General features: G+C 42.5%; 1 protein-coding gene across 4 annotated transcripts in view; it reads right to left on the bottom strand.

Moving 5' to 3' along the window:
• DCDC2 (doublecortin domain containing 2) overlaps positions 1-18347 on the bottom strand; it is a 139956-nt gene that overhangs the window by 60430 nt on the left and 61179 nt on the right. For all 4 annotated transcript variants that reach the window (XM_043540045.1, XM_037893046.2, XM_043540043.1 and 1 more), the window contains 3 exons: positions 17508-17654; positions 15321-15375; positions 10945-11128 (listed from right to left, as the gene is read on the bottom strand). In XM_043540045.1, the coding sequence (XP_043395980.1) occupies positions 10945-11128; positions 15321-15375; positions 17508-17654 (386 nt within the window). The remainder of the gene's footprint in view (positions 1-10944; positions 11129-15320; positions 15376-17507; positions 17655-18347) is intronic.

Genomic DNA, 18347 nt, shown 5'->3' with positions numbered 1-18347 from the left:
ATATGTCATATATTCAGACCAAGATGACAGAGTTTATGGTAACTTACTACTTACAGCTTTCACAGTAGAATGTCTATTGCTTGTTGTTAGTATTGTTTTAATAGGCCCTAATCCTGTGTAGGCCCCAGAGCCCGCACAAAAACCTACTGAAATCAAATAGTGTTTTACCCTTACTTTGAACTAGGGTTGCCAACTTTCTAATTGCACAAAACCGAACATCCTAGCCCCACCCCTTCTCGGAGCCACGCCTCCTGCTTCGCCCCTTCCTTGAGGGCCTGCCCCCTGCTCACTACATTCCCCCTCCCTCTGTAGCTCGCTCTCCCCGACCCTCACTCACTTTCACTGGGCTGGGGCAGGGGCTTGAAGTGCGGGAGGGGGTGAGGGCTCTAACTGGGGGTGCAGGCTCTGGGGTGGGGCAAGAAATGAGAGGTTCAGTGAAATGAGAGGCTCTGAGCTGGGCAGGCGGTTGGGGTGAGGGAGGTGGGGCCCGGGTTGAGGGGCTTGGGGTGTAGGAGGGGGCTCCAGGCTGGGGGGTGGGCAGAGGGGTCAGGGTGTGGGAGAGGGCTCTGGGCTGGGGCAAGGGGTTGGGGTTCAGGAGGGGGTGAGGGCTCTGTTTGGGGGTGCAGGCCCAGGGGTGGAGCTGGGGATGAGGGGTTCAGGGTGCAGGAGGGGCCTCCAGGTTTGAGGACGGCTCAGGCTGGGGATTGGGGCTCGGGGCGTGGGCTTACCTCCGGCGGCTCCCGGTCAGCAGCGCAGCTGGGGGGCTAAGGCAGGTTTCCTGCCTGTCCTGACTCCGCGCTGCACCCCGGAAGCAGCAGCAGGTCCAGCTTCTAGATGGAGATGTGGCAGGTGGCTCTGTCTGCGCACTGCTCTTGCCCTCAGGCACTGCCTCCGCCGGTTCCCGGCCAATGGGAGTGTGGAGCTGGTGCTTGGGGCGGGGGCAGCACAGAGCACTGTGGCCCCCCTGCTTAGGAGCCAGACCTGCCGGCCACTTCCAGGGTGCAGCGCGGAGCCAGGACAGGTAGGGACTAGCCTGCCTTAGCCCTGCAGCACTGCTGACGGAACTTGTAATGGCCCAGTCGGTGGTGCTGACCGGAGCCGCCAGGGTCCCTTTTCGACTGAGTGTTCTGGTCGAAAACCGGACGCCTGGTCACTCTACTTTGACCTGGTATAAATGAATATAAACATGCAGAGCAACAGTGAATCAGACCCATTACATTTAACGGCAAAAGGTACATCATGGTTCAAAAGAGCTTGTGTCTGCTCTGGAGTGTGGTTTGTCTTGGTTTTAACAGGTTATCACCACTAGTCTATAAGAATTTGTATAAAACAGGAATCATTGATAATCATGATAGCACAATGTTCAATATTTCATCTTTTAGGGAATTCTGATTGTCAGAAGCTCTCCCAAATTGTACCAGCAAGTGCCTGAATCACATGTACAAATGGTTGCATGCTAAAAATGTTGTGAGTGCAATTGATTACACTTTATTTGAAAGGATTTTTGTTTCCTGGTGCATTTGAATTTCCAAGAAGCTTGCCTTTCATTTCTATTAAAAGAGATCAATAATTATCTGGCCTTTGGCCATGACTTGGCATATTGTGTTACACTGGAATAATGTGTTATACAATGGAAACAAATTAGTGTGCTGCTCAGGTATACACTCCAGCAGAAACATTTTCATCACACATTTTTTTTTAAATGACTCCCCCTCCCATGACGAGAAACAGAATTTTTCAAACTTAGCTAAATAATTGTATCTGTAACGCCAAGTAATTTCTATCTCCCTGAAAGCCACTATTTTATCCAGGGAAAATATTCACTGAATACATCATCACACTTAATTTCAAATATGACTGCAAGCTAGTATTTGTTATGTGCCACAGGCAATCTTATACATTTAAATTCTCATTTTTGACGATGAAATAGATTAAATTGGCTATAGCAAATTAATTCATTATAATATGTCAAAAATATATTTTGACATGCCGTGTTCATACCATCAGCATACTCAAGCAGTACTGTGAAGGATTTATTTAGAGGACATGCAACAAAATGAATGCACCAAGCCTAAATTAAATATACACTGCAATGTTTACATATGCTGCTGTAGTATAGTTAATGCTATCTTCTCTAAGTGCTGCCACAGTCTCCTCTAAGTTTGATTGTGTGTTTTATTCCTGTGTGGGAAAAGAGGATTTTTCTTTATTTTCCAGGATAATATGGAAGCATTTCTCTAAAATCAGAATGTGAGCAAATACCTTTCCTAACCTGCTTTAAAACAAAAGCTACACACAGTGGAGGGTCAAAAAGGCACCCCCTTCCTGGAGTTTAGCTTTATTAATAAAGTAGTTACCAATAACAAAGTTTGGCTTTAGCCTTCTCCCCAGGTTTGGTGGTGGCAGTCACCCGAGCTTCCTGCCTCAAGACTTCCAAGATACTCACTCTCTAGAGTGGTTCTTTTACTTCCCTTATATTTAAATGGGAAAATGAGGCACCTGCCTCAGTGAGTCAGTAGAATCCACTCAACCTTTTCCCAACAAGATCAACTCCTGATAACAGGAAGGGGCTTTTCGAACAAACACTGCCAGCCTATTACATCGTCAGAGGATCTAGGAAATGAATGGGCAGGGAAACTGAATTAACCTTTCTCCTACAGAGACACGCACCCCAGAACTTTGTTTAAGCACATGTGGCGCTGCTGTCCCTGCTGTATCTCTTCTGTGGATTGCATAGAGGCCTTTAAGTTTTCGGGGCTCTCAGGCACTTTTATGATCATTACAATCATTAAAAGAAAATAAAAAGGACACGTAGAAGCAGGGCCGGTGCAAAGATATTTTGCGCCCTAGGTGAAACTTCCACCTTGCGCCCTCCCTCTCCCTCCCCACCCCCACCCCCCAACCTCCAAAAACTAGTAAACTTAGCATTATAAACAGCCTGTCCGAACGGGTAACGGCTGTTGTAATGTTTCTTTTTTACCTTTAAGGCGTTTCGATTGTTTGCCATTGCCTCTGATGGTGTCCCATTCAAAGTCTTACCATTGTGCAAAGCTAAACAATTGAGCCTGGCACTGCATCACCAGCCAGGTTAGGCAGGGTGACAAATCCCCCTTGCCCCAAAGGGCCATTATCCCCTGGTGACTCATTTCTACCCCGAGTCTGTAAAGCAGACTTTTAAGGTAAATACATTATTCCTTCAATATTACCCATGCACACATCTCACAAAGATTCTCACCCTTGACAAGTTACCAGCCTTGTGTAGATCCCTTCCATGTTCCTCTTTGTGGGTAAGTGCCCTGTAAGACACGTGCGGGGTGCAGTGAGTTTGTCAGGCCTGTGGTGACAGCTGTTTGTGAAGATCAGGGGGCCCTTTGCCAAGGGATGCTGGTGTCACAGTGAGCTTGGGGTGACTGACAGTATGGGGCAGGGCACTGAGTCTGGTGGGGCAGATAACACTCACTGGGCTGGGGGGCAGGCGGTGCCGGGATGGGGCAGGGACAGGTACCTGTCAGTGTCCAGCGCTTGGTCCGCGCCAGGGCCAGCAGCCTCTTCACCTCGGAGTCTCCCCCGCTTGCCTGGGGGCCAGTCCTCCTCTCAGGCTCTGCCACTGGCGACACGGCCACCCGGGAGCACACGGGCTGGGGTGGCCGCCACAGAGGAGACGCAAGGGGCCGGGCTCAGCTGGGGCACCACACCTGCCGGCCAAGAGCAGCAGGAACCGGGCGCCGCTCAGGGGGAGCCGGGCGGCCTGAGCCCAGGGCGCCTACACTCCCCGCCTGCCCCCGCTTTTTGGCGCCCCCAAATCTTGGCGCCCTAGGCGGCCGCCTAGTTCACCTAGTGGTTACACCGGCCCTGTGTAGAAGAAAATCTTACTACAAAACGTCTGCTCATTATCATGTGTAACGTCAAAGCAACTTCTATGTGACAAGAACCACCTTTTATTTAGAAAAATGCCATGGTAAAACTACGACCTTCCAAGAGTGAACAATTCAAACCTTCTAATTGAAAGAATACCTGCCATCAGCTACTCAAATAAAATGATATGTCTGGGCCATAACTAGCAGCTGATCTTAAATCAAAATCTAGCAGCGCTGGCATTCTACTATTTGACTGCTTTTGACAGCAGAAAAGATCATACGTCAAGATGGGGGACAAGTACCAAGAAAAGCCGAAGAAATGAAGCCACAGCACCATGAAGTGGCCAAAATGAAATCTGAATCTTCTAACTAAAAAGCAGAGTTAAGCTTAATGGAAAAATAAGTGTAAAAATATATAATGGAATAATAACGTAATCCTTGTTAAAATACATGACAAAAAATTATTCTGAACTAGCAGTCACATGATGAGAATCATGCAGCTGCTTCCTAGCTATTCTTTCATTTCATGTGGTTGAACAACTATCAGAGCATTCAGTAAAGAAAACATAATTCCATGGCTGATGGCAAGAGTGAAGTCTGCAACTGCTTCTGAACAGTCCCTAACTAAAGACTCACCAGACTGGGGTATGCTTTTCTCCTGGCTCATCGCCAAAGAGAAATGTGTATTTACAGTCTTAGGACCCATCCAGCAAGTCAATGGGGACCCATGCGAGTGCAGAGGTTTCCAGGAAGGGGACCTTAGACATTGCTTCTTCTGTTAGCACAGCACTACTGTGCTTTCAATGTTGGCTATCTAGTGTCATTTAACCACAGGCAAAGTCCCATCTTTACTGTAATGGCTGTTAGAAAGGATTCAGTTTGAACACTGAATGGCACTACTGTCTGCCAAGCTGTGTGTCTGATCACAACATCCGTTATTATTTAATTAAATATTAGATTTTAATTTCAGCATGAAAAAGAAATGATAACGGGATACTTTTGAAAAAGTGTTGGTGAGTCATTTTTACCCTGCACGGGCCTCTTAAGAAGGCTATGTTTTATGGATCATTTTGCACATGGGCCAGTTTTTGAGGTGTGGCTTGCCATCTCAAATTGTCCTGCAGTCTGCATGACCTATCAGGACAGAGTCAAGACAGCCAGCAGGCGGGGGAGAATGATCAGGAGTCTGGGCATCGGTGGCTGCATGTGTGCCTCCACCAGCAGCGACCTGCAGGGCCGACCGTGAGGATGCCTCCTCCCCAGCAGCAGGCGCTCATTTGCAGTCATTTCCCACAGCAGCTGCCTTCAGGGCCCAGCTAGACCCAACCTACAGACAGGCACATCTCCTTCTTCCCAATCCCCTACCACCAGCAAAGCCTTGGACTTATCTGTCTTCACACTTGGCTTTGTGTGCCTTCACACCAGGGTTCAAATAAGGGGAGCAGAGAGGGAAGCACAGTCCTCCCTCCTTCATCTAAAATTAGAGAAAGACCTGCCCTCTCCTCGGTATAGGAAGCTCAGCTCCTTCAGAGCTCGCCCTTCTCTTTGCCTGATGCAAGAGTCACCAAGCAGAGAAATCTGACATGGAAGCAGCATGGAGCCAGCTGATGCCTGGTGGGGGAGCTTCTGTGGGTCCCAGCCTTTCCTGCCAGTGGGTGGAACAGCAATAGCAACCAGTACAGAAAGAGAGATGTCCCAGGGGAGAATCCTATGTTTGTTTCCTATCCTCTGAAAGAGAGTTTGGCTTCCAGCCAGCGCCCCATGTACTAAAAGGAGAGAGAGGGGAATAGGGAGGCTGCCCCTCTTCCTCCCCTTCCCTATCTGAGGGAGAGGGGGAAAAGGCCATAAGAAGCCCCTGCCACTTGAAGCCAGATGCCCCAGCCTAAGAGTAGAGTCTTCCTTATGATTGTGATACGGTGTAGTAACTAAGGCACCAAAATTATGAGTTATCATTTTAAGAATATTCCAGGCATCGAGGCCTTTTAGAGAAAACAGAACAGAGAGCTAAGAGAATAAAAACCCAATGGCTAGATTTTTTCAATAGTCTGAAAAAACTCAGACTTCATGCAGACTTTCGCAAAGACTCTTCCACTTTTTCCCTGTCTATCAATAAATAAATTAATTAAAAATGAAATTCATATCAAACTGAGGTATTATATGATGTGCCAAATACAGAAGAAAATGATGGAACCTATTAGCCAGGGTGGGCAGGGATGGTGTCGCTAGCCTCTGTTTGCCAGAAGCTGGGAATGGGACAGGGGATCGATCACTCGATGATTACCTGTTCTGTTCATTCCTTCTGGGGCACCCGCTATTGGCCACAGGCTACTGGGCTAGATGGACCTTTGGTCTGACCTAGTATGGTCATTCTTATGTTCTAAAATTATAATTAAAATGTGTATAAAATTGAATTTAATGATAAATTATATAGTTTAGGGCAAAATATTGTAAATTAATTATAGGATTTACCTCCCGGGCAATCCTGTTTGAAAGGAAAGGGATTTCCTATTTTCCAACTATTCGGGTTGCCTGCTAGTGCACTAGAAAAAGCCTACAGTCATGTCTGCCCTTTGCATTGCCTGTGTTCGCAGTGTCAAATCCTTCTGTGAATGAGAACTGAACTGAAAGCTGATGACTGAGCAAAGATCTGGTGATAGTAACACAGCCTCTCTCTCGGATGATGACCCAAATCAGACAACTGACCAATTTCTGAAACTGTGTACCTACTTGGTACACTATCTGCTTGTTTATGTGATCTAAAGAATATAAGAACGGCCATACTCGGTCAGACCAAAGGTCCATTTAGCTCAGTATCCTGTCTTCTGCATCTTTATGCATCCGATGAAGTGAGCTGTAGCTCACGAAAGCTTATGCTCAAATAAATTGTTTAGTCTCTAAGGTGCCACAAGTACTCCTTTTCTTTTTGTCTTCTGACAGTGGCCAATGCCAGGTAATCAGAAACAGAACAGGTAATCATCAAGTGATTCACCCCCTGTCGCTCACTCCCAGCTTCTGGCAAACAGAGGCTAGGGCACCACCCCTGCCCATCCTGGCTAATAGCCATTGATGGACCTATCCTCCATGAACTTTTCTAGTTCTTTTTTAAATCTTGTTATAGTCTTGGCCTTCACAACATCCTCTGGCAAGGAGTTCCACAGGTTGACTGTGCATTGTGTGAAAAAAATACTTCCTTTTGTTTGTTTTAAACCTGCTGTCTACTAATTTCATTTGGTGACTCCTAGTTCTTGTGTTATGAAGAGTATATAACACTTCCTCATTTATTTTCTCCACACCAGTCATGATTTTATAGAGCTCTATCATATCCCCCGTTAGTCGTCTCTTTTGCAAGCTGAAAAGTCCGAGTGTTATTAATCGCTCCTCATATGGAAGCCATTCCATTCTCCTAATCATTTTTGTTGCCCTTTCGTGAACCTTTTCCAGTTCCAAGATCTCTTTTTTGAGATGGGGCGGCCACATCTGCACACAGTGTTGAAGATGTGGGCGTACCATGGATTTAAAGACTATCATAGAGTTATTGTGTGTGTCTTTGTTTTATAACTGCTTTGAGCAGGGGGTTGGACTAGATGACCTCCTGAGGTCCCTTCCAACCCTGATATTCTATGATTTAGGAAGATAACAGGTGCCAATCAAGAGTATTGTAAAGTTTCTTTAAAACTGAACAAGTTACTGTTGTTAACTAACATAGGAGAACACTGTATTTGTACGTGTGTCTACCACAGTTAATGATTTCATACTGCCTTTCAAGTTCTAGGTGTATACATACATAAATGAAACCAAGTATGCAAGCTTCTTGAACTGCACTCAGTCTATACAGGCTGCCATAAATACAGTAATTTATTCTAAATGTTAATCAGATCCTGGGGCTAATATAATTAATTGGAAAATAGGTTAAAAGGGTTGACTACTATAGATCCATTAGGAAGGAGACCTTGGTGAATTGGCATGTAAATAGTTGATCAAATTGTCTTGTGATCTAGATTTGGATTGCTCTTAATTTTTTGATAGCAACACTGGAGCTGATAATCAGTTAGCAGAAGTGAGGCCCTATTTTGAGGGACTCTTATTTAAAAATCCAAACAAAGTCACCTTCCCAAGATAGTAATTGAGTATAAGTGTTATTTTCTATTGTGGTCATGTGATTTGATTCTGAAAATCTGAATGGTTATATTGACCAGTTTTCTAGTCTGTTAACCAAACCAGAGTCCAATACTATTTTTGCTTCTTGTTTCCTATACTATAAGTTGCTATTATTAAGGATATTTAATAAACTCTATAAAACTATGTTCAACTCTCAAGACCTTTTTCTTTAGTTAAGCAATCAAAATTAAAAGAACCCTAAGAAAGATTGTACAGGTAATAAGTTAAGCAGTCTGGAGAAATATCTCCAGAACCAGAAACTTTACTTATGAAAATCCTCACTCCAGACAAACTGAGACTATCAAATCACTGGGTCAGAGTTACATGGATCAGAGAAGACTGTGTACACTGATTCCTTAACTTGGAACCAAGAACATCTGGTCCCAGAGGTTCAGGTTCAATACACCAAACAGGAGAGTGGATCAGTACACCTGGATTTTGAGAGCTACTTTAAGACCTCTGCATCAAAGTCTCTTAACACCACTGAGTCTTCTTTTCTAAGGAGAAGAAAAAGGTATGAAGGCCTCAAGTTAACCAGGATGCAACTGTCTGAACAGAAGAGAATTTCTGTATTCTTGGAGTCTGATCTGAGGACTTTGAGTTAGAGGTCTCCGAGTCCTTAAAAACTGTAAGCCAAACAGACAAAGCCTTCTCCAAGAGTATGGCCTCTCTTCTTGCTTTTAACACCAAGGGCAAAAACTACAAAAGTAAGAGACTCCTTGCAAGATATACCCTTCCACAGAGCATTCCAGGCTCTTAACATCCTAGTCTGTGACAGACACTATTTCATTAAGTGCAGTGCTTCAAGGTTTCTCCAGATCTACCATAATTAAGGCTACGATTTGGTCATGGATATTTTTAGTAAAAGTCATTGACAGGTCATGGGCAATAAACAAAAATTCACAGAAGCCATGACCTGTCTCTCACTTTTACTAAAAACATCCCTGACAAAATGGGGAGGGAGGAGAGTCCAGCACCCTCCCTCCCCTCACCCCACTCCTGCAGCAGCTGGGGGTGCAGAGTCCCCATTGCCCTGAGGGGCTGGAATGGAGGGGGTCCCCACACCACCTCTGCTGGCGGCTGGGGAGTTGTGGAGGCCCCTTCCAGCGGCCGCTGAGTAGCTCCGGGATCCCTCTGCTGCTGGCTGTGGCAGCTGGGCATCTCAGGGGTCCCCGGAGGCGGCCAGTCAGTTGCAGGGGGTCCTGACGCCTGTTGGGCTGCTGCAGGGGTTCCCTGCTGTTTGTGTGAGCGTGCTCAGTACACCCGAAGTTGCAAATTCAGTCAGATAGTTTTTCACACTACATGGCAGCTGGTCAGTTGCGGAGCCCACAATGTCACGGAGGCCACTGGAAATCAAGATTCTGTGACTTCCTCGACCTCCGTGACATAATCATAGTCTCAACCATAATTAAATCCTTATCATAATCTCATTTAATCACTTTAACTACTCCCTACTGAATAACTGGTAGTATTAAACTAAATTACATAATCAGGGATAAGAGAATTGTTTAAAAAACTTCTTTAGAAGTGAAAAGCTGGGACATGAGAACAGGTAGGAGGCAGAGCCTTTGATAACTTCAGCTGGAATTTCAGAATGGGGAATCAAAGGGTGAATACCCTCTATCAGCTAAACCAAATTGCCAGATTGCATGTCATGACATATAGCTTGTAAGAGGGGAATTTGCAGAGGCAATTTCAAGAAAGGGAACCTATGAAGATGGCCAGTTCTGAAAGGCAGACAGTAAGATTGCCCTTGGTCACTTTCAGTATAATAAGAAAATTATCTCTCTGTCAAGAAACAAACATAATTTGAATATGACCCATAAACAATTACGTCAACCTATAGCAACATCAGTACTAAAATTCAAGGGCATTAGTTTCACAACAAAAATAAACCAGCAATTCTACAACCTTCTTCAAAGAAAGATACAGTTATACTGCAAAGTGATTCAGAGTAAAGGGTTTCATCGATCTTTCAATGCCAATTTTCAAATCTACTCCTCAGAATCAGGAAGTACAATTTGTAAATCACAATCCAGTACCATTGCAGATGCACTATTGGATCCCATATGCTAAAGTTATAAAGCATGATGCATAATTATCACACATTTAAACAGCAGTTTGGGGAAACATCAGAAGCTATGAAAAGTGTAACTTATTTTTGCTGACAAATATTAATTGCTCCATGTTAACAATTTTTGAACCGTTATTAAGAAGAAAAAATAGCACACTAATGTATCAACAACATCTGTACAAAGTGGATGTTCTTCTAGACATAAAACAAATTCTTACACCGTAAGGGGAGGAAAGCAATTTTCCAAAGAGAACATTTATTATTAAATTTCTAAATTGCTGCCATGACACAGTGGGGAAGCAAATCAGAAGTTGCCTCCAGCAAGTCTGAAGTGTGATTAGTCTCTGCAGCTAATTGGCTAATTGGAGTTCTACATTTGTTGTACTACCTCTGGGTCTAAATCATTTTGTTTTATCAGAACCAGGCGGCCAGCATGGGATCCTCTGGGACATTGTAATGTCCTTGGAGCAGGCCAGCTTTTTTTTTTTTTTCCTTCAGTGCAGTACAATGACAAAGGGATTCTGACAGTGCTTTTCCATTGGTTATGCCTATACCAAAAGCATAACAGGTTGGGCAACCCTAAGTTATTTAGCTGACATTATATCTGGCATATACCAGGTTAGTCTGTCTTTTATAAATTGAGCTGAGGCTGTGAATGCTGCATACAGATACATTTGATATGTGATGATTTGATCTGGAAATTAATGTGGCAGACAAAGTACGCTGAAAATATGATGACCCCTTGGGATTTACACCAATGTGCAATTCCAAATTTTCACTGGTATAACCAAGACCGGAATCTGGCCCTGAGTGTTCAGGAACCTACATGATGTTATACTTTACCTAAGTACTCACCATTATCTTGAAGGATATAAGTTGTTGCTCTTATATTTTGCTTCACTTTTATGGGTTTGTTAGAAAAATTAATCTTCTCTTGAGTCTGTTCTCTCTTTTCCTTTCTCTTTGGAGGCTGAGGAGATGACACCATGTCCCCTGCGTCACGGGAGCCAACAGTAGATTTAGATTGGCGATCATTTCCCTAAGAAAAATAATTCAGAATTTTCATTGGTGAATACAGGATAGATTTTTTTTTAAGGTTTCAGAGTAGCAGCCGTGTTAGTCTGTATTCGCAAAAAGAAAAGGAGGACTTGTGGCACCTTAGAGACTAACCAATTTATTTGAGCATAAGCTTTAGTGAGCTACAGCTCACTTCATCAGATACATTCAGTGGAAAATACAGTGGGGAGATTTATATATACAGAGAACATGAAACAATGGGTGTTACCATACACACTGTAACCAGAGTGATCACTTAAGGTGAGCTATTACCAGCAGGAGAGCAGGGGGAGGTGGGGGAGGAACCTTTTCTAGTGATAATCAAGGTGGGCCATTTCCAGCAGTTGATAAGAACGTCTGAGGAACAGTGGGGAGGGGGAGGGAATAAACATGGGGAAATAGTTTTACTTTGTGTAATGACCCATCCTCTCCCAGTCTCTATTCAAGCCTAAGTTAATTGTATCCAGTTTGCAAATTATCTATCAAACATTCTTACAACTACAATACCCACCTGCTGAAGTGAAGAAACAGATTGACAGAGCCAGAAGAGTACCCAGATGTCACCTACTACAGGACAGGCCCAAAAAAGAAAGTAACAGAACGCCACTAGCCATCACCTTCAGCCCTCAACTAAAACCTCTCCAACGCATCATCAAGGATCTACAATCTGTCCTGAAGGATGACCCATCACTCTCACAGATCTTGGGAGACAGGCCAGTCCTTGCTTACAGACAGCCCCCCAGTCTGAAGCAAATACTCACCAGCAACCACACACCACAAAACAGAACCACTAACCCAGGAACCTATCCTTGCAACAAAGCCCGTTGCCAACTGTGTCCACATATCTATTCAGGGGACACCATCATAGGGCCTAATCACATCAGCCACACTATCAGAGGCTCGTTCACCTGCACATCTACCAATGTGATATATGCCATCATGTGCCAGCAATGCCCCTCTGCCATGTACATTGGTCAAACTGGACAGTCTCTATGTAAAAGAATAAATGGACACAAATCAGACGTCAACAATTATAACATTCAAAAACCAGTTGGAGAACACTTCAATCTCTTTGGTCACTCGATTACAGACCTAAAAGTCGCAATATTACAACTAAAAGACTTCAAAAACAGACTCCAACGAGAGACTGCTGAATTGGAATTAATTTGCAAACTGGATACAATTAACTTAGGCTTGACTAGAGACTGGGAGTGGATGGGTCATTACACAAAGTAAAACTATTTCCCCATGTTTATTACCCCCCCACACACACATACACTGTTCCTCAGACGGTCTTGTCAACTGCTGGAAATGGCCCACTTTGATTATCACTACAAAAGGTTCCCCCCTGCCTCCCCCCCGCTCTCCTGCTGGTAATAGCTCACCTTACCTAATCACTCTGGTTACAGTGTGTATGGTAACACCCATTGTTTCATGTTCTCTGTGTATATAAATCTCCCCACTGTATTTTCCACTGAATGCATCCGATGAAGTGAGCTGTAGCTCACGAAAGCTTAGGCTCAAATAAATTGGTTAGTCTCTGAAGTGCCACAAGTCCTCCTTTTCTTTTTGCGATTTTTTTTAAGTTTCACTGTAAGCTACCTAAGTCATAGTTTATACAGCCAACAAGTATAAAAACAGACATATTCACAAGCTACCAGTGCTTTTAGATAATATCTAAAATAATCCAAGAAACCCTAACCTTTCATCAACCTGTTGTCAACTCAAAAAAGAAAAAAGGCAGTTCATTTAACTCAATTAATGCTGTGAATTTCCTGAGGAAAATCAGGCATGCCCTCTTTGATACAAGATTCATTCATGTGAATTAATCCATGCATACACACATAGCTGTATTTCCTGTATGCATAGACATATATAAAGTCATTGGATGTTCATAACCAATGCGATTGGTAAATAATTGATCACATGACCAAAACTACATTTGTATGTTGTTCTCCTAAGTGGCAACAGCACATGGCAGAGGCACTGGCAGATATCTCGTATTAGCACTGATGTTTTTCATTGTAGACACCCCGAAAGAGGCCAGCCACCCTGCTGCTTCTGATTCACCTCCCCATTTTGCCTTGAGAAACTAAGCTGTGGATCTGGCCCCATGTCTCCTTATGGAGACTTACCATGGCAAATTCAGAAAACATATTTGAAAGTCATCTTTGAAGGAAGGCAAAATGACACAATAATGCATATTAAAGGGATATCTAGAAGCTGATTTTCATAGGAGCCCAGTCCCTCACACCTCCCACTGACTTCATTTGGAGTTGTGTCAACCTAATAATTTTCTCTAATTAAGCAGCATGCACTTTTTCCCTTTAATTGACCACATTTAAGTTTAACACAATCTTTAGCTTGAAAAAAATGTGACTTCCACGTGTTTTTTCCTTAGTTTAAACCAGTTCACAATAATTTTTATTGAAATTATACCATAAATATGTATGCAGCATACATTACATATCTCAGACACATACAATGCCATTTAGTTAAATCACAAAGGACAAGTAAATTCCACTCGGTACTTTCACTGGGTGCAGCTGTTTGAACAATTCAAACTATTTAAATCTTGGACACTAGAGGGCCCTCTAATTCTACAAAGTGCCAACGTGGGCGGACTAGACAAGGACAGCATGTTTTTTCCCCCGCTGCTGAAGTTGAGAGGCAATACCTGTGTTTAACATAGGTCTCAGGACTGACTTTACTAAAATAACCTTTGCTTTAACAAAATCCCGTACGTATTATGCACACTGGCATTTTTTTAAATAAAAACAACAGGTTCATTGTGATTCTTCTGATTTTTATTTAGTCAGTAGAAATGTCACCTTGTTTCATTTAAAGATGGCTTTTTAGTTTACTGAAGAATGAAGGATATAGCCACATTTCAACTTTTCTTTCAGTGCCTGCAGATTCCAAAATTCATAACATATTAGAGAGTGCTGGTCCAAATCAGCACCAGCAGCAAAACTCTAGGTGCCCATTAAGGCCAATGGAATTCCAATGATTTACACTAGCTGAGAATCTTGCCTCAGATCGTTAATATCAATACTGCACATTCCTAGAAAGTCTTTACATATATTAAAATGTCTACTGTGCATCAATGTGTCAACTGTGAATTTTTTTAATCTTGTCTGCGTTACTTCTCTACATGGGATACAACCATAAAGCAGATAAATTCTGAATGTTAGCCTTTATTCTTGTTACCTTCTCGCTTTTTTTTTTTTCCAAACTTGTTATGGTTAAATCAGACTAATAAAAAAAAGCTAGATTGCTGAAATTTACATACAGTGAACAAAACAAGGAAACTGAACTTTATACTGATGTTTGTATCTTCTATTGAATTTAAACTGAATTGAGTGGAGGCTTTTTTTCCCCAATTGTTTCATATTTTCTTTGTGTTCCATTAGAAGTTCTTTTTGGGAGGAGGTGGGGGGGTGGAAATAGACTACAGGGTTTATGCTTATAGACTGTGGGCCTGATTTTCCACTCCCTTCAATGTCTGTGGTCATTTACCTCTTTGCACAGTGAATGCAAGCAGGAAATAAAATACTACCATTCTGATCTGGCAGCATTTTATACCCACTCTGCACAGATGTGCAGGTCAGACTAGGTGATCATGATGGTCCCTTCTGGACTTAAAGTCTATGAGTCCGTGAGGTGTAAATGGCTATACAGGGTGTAAGGCAGTAGAGAATCGGGCTGTGAAGGATTCCTAGAGCATTGGACAGGCAACTCTTTTACGACCTGATTCAAAGCCCATTGAAGACCATGAAAAGACTCCCACTGTCTTCACTGGCCTTTGTATGAAGTCTTGATTGTGTATTTTCCTTAGTTGCATAAACTGAATTAGAAAAAGAGTCAAAACTTACAAGGATAGTTTACCAGAATTATGAGAAATATCTCAAAGCAACACTTGGTCTTTGGCTGTGTTCCAGAGGATGTTGTACAAAATAAAGAGGCCATTACAGCAACAATATTTTCTGATATATCTTTTGTCTAATTGACATATGAATAGTTCCATTTTCTTCAAGCAGTAATAAATATACCACGAGGTGGCTCTGGGTTTTATTATCACACGTTTAATTGAAACCCAAAGGATGGTGACTTTCCACCTGTTGGAATGAAGCACAGTTAGCAGCAAAAATCTTATTGTGACATTTGCTACTTACACTCCCTTTAGATTTTCGGAATCCCACAACAGGAGGCAGTGAAGAGGCTTTGGAACTGCAGAAACAAATAATACCTTAGGATTCTAAACACAGTCTATAATGTAAACACTATATGTGCCTTTATTATAATAAACAATGGTTTGTTTACCTAACTATGGCAACACAGTTAATTATTTTATCCAATCTACTATTTTACTAAGAAATCCCACTGATACCAATGTCAATTTCCTATTTACTAGGTTGCAGTTAAATGCCTAATCTTTAAGTTGTGCAAACAAATGTATTGTAATTCCCATAATGTATACTTCAGTGGTTCTCAACCAGGGGTACGTGTACCCCTGGGGTATGCAGAGGTCTTCCAGGGAGTACATCAGCTCATCTAGATATTTGCCTAGTTTTACAACAGACTACATAAAAAGCACTAGCGAAGTCAGTACAGACTAAAATTTCATACAGACAATGACTTGTTTATACAGCTCTGTATACTATACACTGAAATGTAAGTACAGTATTTATATTCCAATTGATTTATTTTATAATTATACGGTAACATGAGAAAGTCAGCAATTTTTCAGTAACAGTGTGCTGCGACACCTTTGTATTTTTAAGTCTGATTTTGTAAGCAAGTAGTTTTTAAGTGAGGTAAAACTTGAGGGTACACAAGACAAATCAGACCCCTGAAAGGGGTACAGTAGTCTGGAAAGGTTGAGAACCACTGGTATTCTATATATACTGAAAAATGTGAGGAGATATTCTGTTAATCTGTGCAAGATCCCCCCCGCACCTATAATTCAGAGTATCTCCATTGACTTCAGTGGAGCAATGCCGATTTACACCAGCTGAGGATCTAGCTCCACTTCCCTTAGGCTACATCTACACAATGAGCTAGGGGTGCGATTCCCCTGCTCGTATACACATACTCCCGCTAGGTCTCATGGGTGGGTATGTACTTGGCACTGCTCAGCCATGCCTCCACTATCACTACCCATGCTACCACAGCTACGCTGCTATTTCTACTCACGCTAGCTCGATGAGAACTAGCGCAAGTATAGGTACACAAACAGGGGAAATCACACACCTAGCTCGTAGCATAGACATAGCCTTAGGTTGTGCTTTACACTACCTTTCCATTAGTGCCTCAAAAATGTTTTTCCCAGAATATTTTAGGTTACTAATTCTCTCTGTATACAGTTCACTAAAGTCAGTATGTATTGTACTGGAGTTAATTTGTAAAATACAAGACAAATTCTGATATCACATCACTTTCTCACTGGCACATGTCCAGTGATCTCAGTGGAATTATTCCTGATCTAGACCAGAGAAAGAGAGAGAATTGGATCCACATTTTTCTAAAGAATTTAAAAGATCGGTCCAATTTTTAAATTAAAGTGATCCATCAGATACCCATTATGAGCTCAATCTTGCAAACATTACCAGTGTAGTGCTTATTACCATGCATAGTCCCATGGAACTCAACGGGACTACTAATCGTATTTTTGCACCGAACCCCACAGTGGTCGTAGGATCAGGCCCTAAAAGAATACTCGTGTGACGGGGCACTGTCTGGTCACTGATGAACAAATGGTTAACTCCAGCTCAGCTCCCTTTTCTCCTTGCACAGGTAGTCAAGGGGAAGGGCTGGAAGAGTGTGTAGTTGGGAAACAAACAAAGTGGGGTGAGGGGGAAAGAATACCTTTAAGGAAGGTCATGCTCCACACCTGAGTCCTAGAACTGGCTTACAGCACCTTTTAAAAGAATGCATGCTCCGCACACCATACAAAATATAGTGGCCCTCAGCCATTGTAAATCAGCATAGTTCCATTGAAGACCACAGAGCTATGTGGATTAACACCAGTAGAGGAAAAATCTGGATGGGCAGGGCTGAGCCAGAGAATCTCTCTCACGGTGTTCATGTTGGGGTACATAATCTCTCACTTTAATGGTACTTTTATGAGAGAAACACATCCTCCCTTCCTCTCAGTTTCCTTCCTCTCTCTGCTAATATTCTTTGTCCCCTTTTCTTTCTTATGGACTTCAACACAGATTTTTCAAAAAATATAAATAAAGGTCTGCTTCTGTGTTACATTTTGTGTGTCTCAAATAATGATTTGTGTTTTATTGAGTTTGGTTTGTAAACACAATGACACAAGTAGTATGAAAACACACACACATATAAAGAAAGCTTACCCCTGAGGTCTTCTTATTGTAGACTTGCTAAACAGTAGATCACCATAAGGCAACTTCTTAAACCTGTCTCTGCCCACTGCGACATAGAACTGCCCATTCTCCAGATCTGACCCACTCTGAACAAGTTTTCCATCTAAAGTATAAAGCCTGGCAAAACATTAATTGCAGTTTCAATTAGATTTCCTAAGTGCATTGAAAAGCTAGAGTAACTTATCCACTTAAAAATCATGACTGATTCTTTTCATCCTTAATTTACTGGACTTCAAATGCAGAGCTATAACAGTTGTCATACAAATACCGCTATCCCCCCAAGGAATCAAATACAAGGAAAGAAATATCCAAGTAACCATCCACATCACAACTTGGATCAAGCCTCATGGTACTTGGGATCCAAGCAGGTGAGCAGAGAAATCGAATTGGGGATTGATTTGTCATGGATGAACTGTGACAGCTAATGAAACAAAAACTATTGGGAGCAGATAGAGGGTTTCCTCTATCCAGTAACTGGAATAAGTATAAGAACTACTGGATTTCTGTACTCACAGAAACGTTATTCTCACTATGCTCTGCTCTCTAGAGCTACATGTGATCTATTACACTGGCTCTCAACCTTTTTCTTTCCAGGACCCTCTTTTCCAGGATCCACTTTCTGTTCAGCTACAAGGAAAAGGCAGGTAGGTCATCACCCCAAGATTCAGAACTCATTGTCTATTCATTTCAAGTGTGAACATAATTATGTGTAGTACTTTTATTCACACAGAGTATCTATGCTGGGTTTTTTTTGTTCTGGTGGGTATTGTTAATATATTATCAGGTCACTTTTACATTATAGTAGTGTTT

This window comes from Chelonia mydas, chromosome 2 (genome assembly GCF_015237465.2).
Source record: "Chelonia mydas isolate rCheMyd1 chromosome 2, rCheMyd1.pri.v2, whole genome shotgun sequence".
NCBI lineage: Eukaryota > Metazoa > Chordata > Testudines > Cheloniidae > Chelonia > Chelonia mydas.
This window is presented reverse-complemented; position numbering and strand designations above follow the sequence as displayed.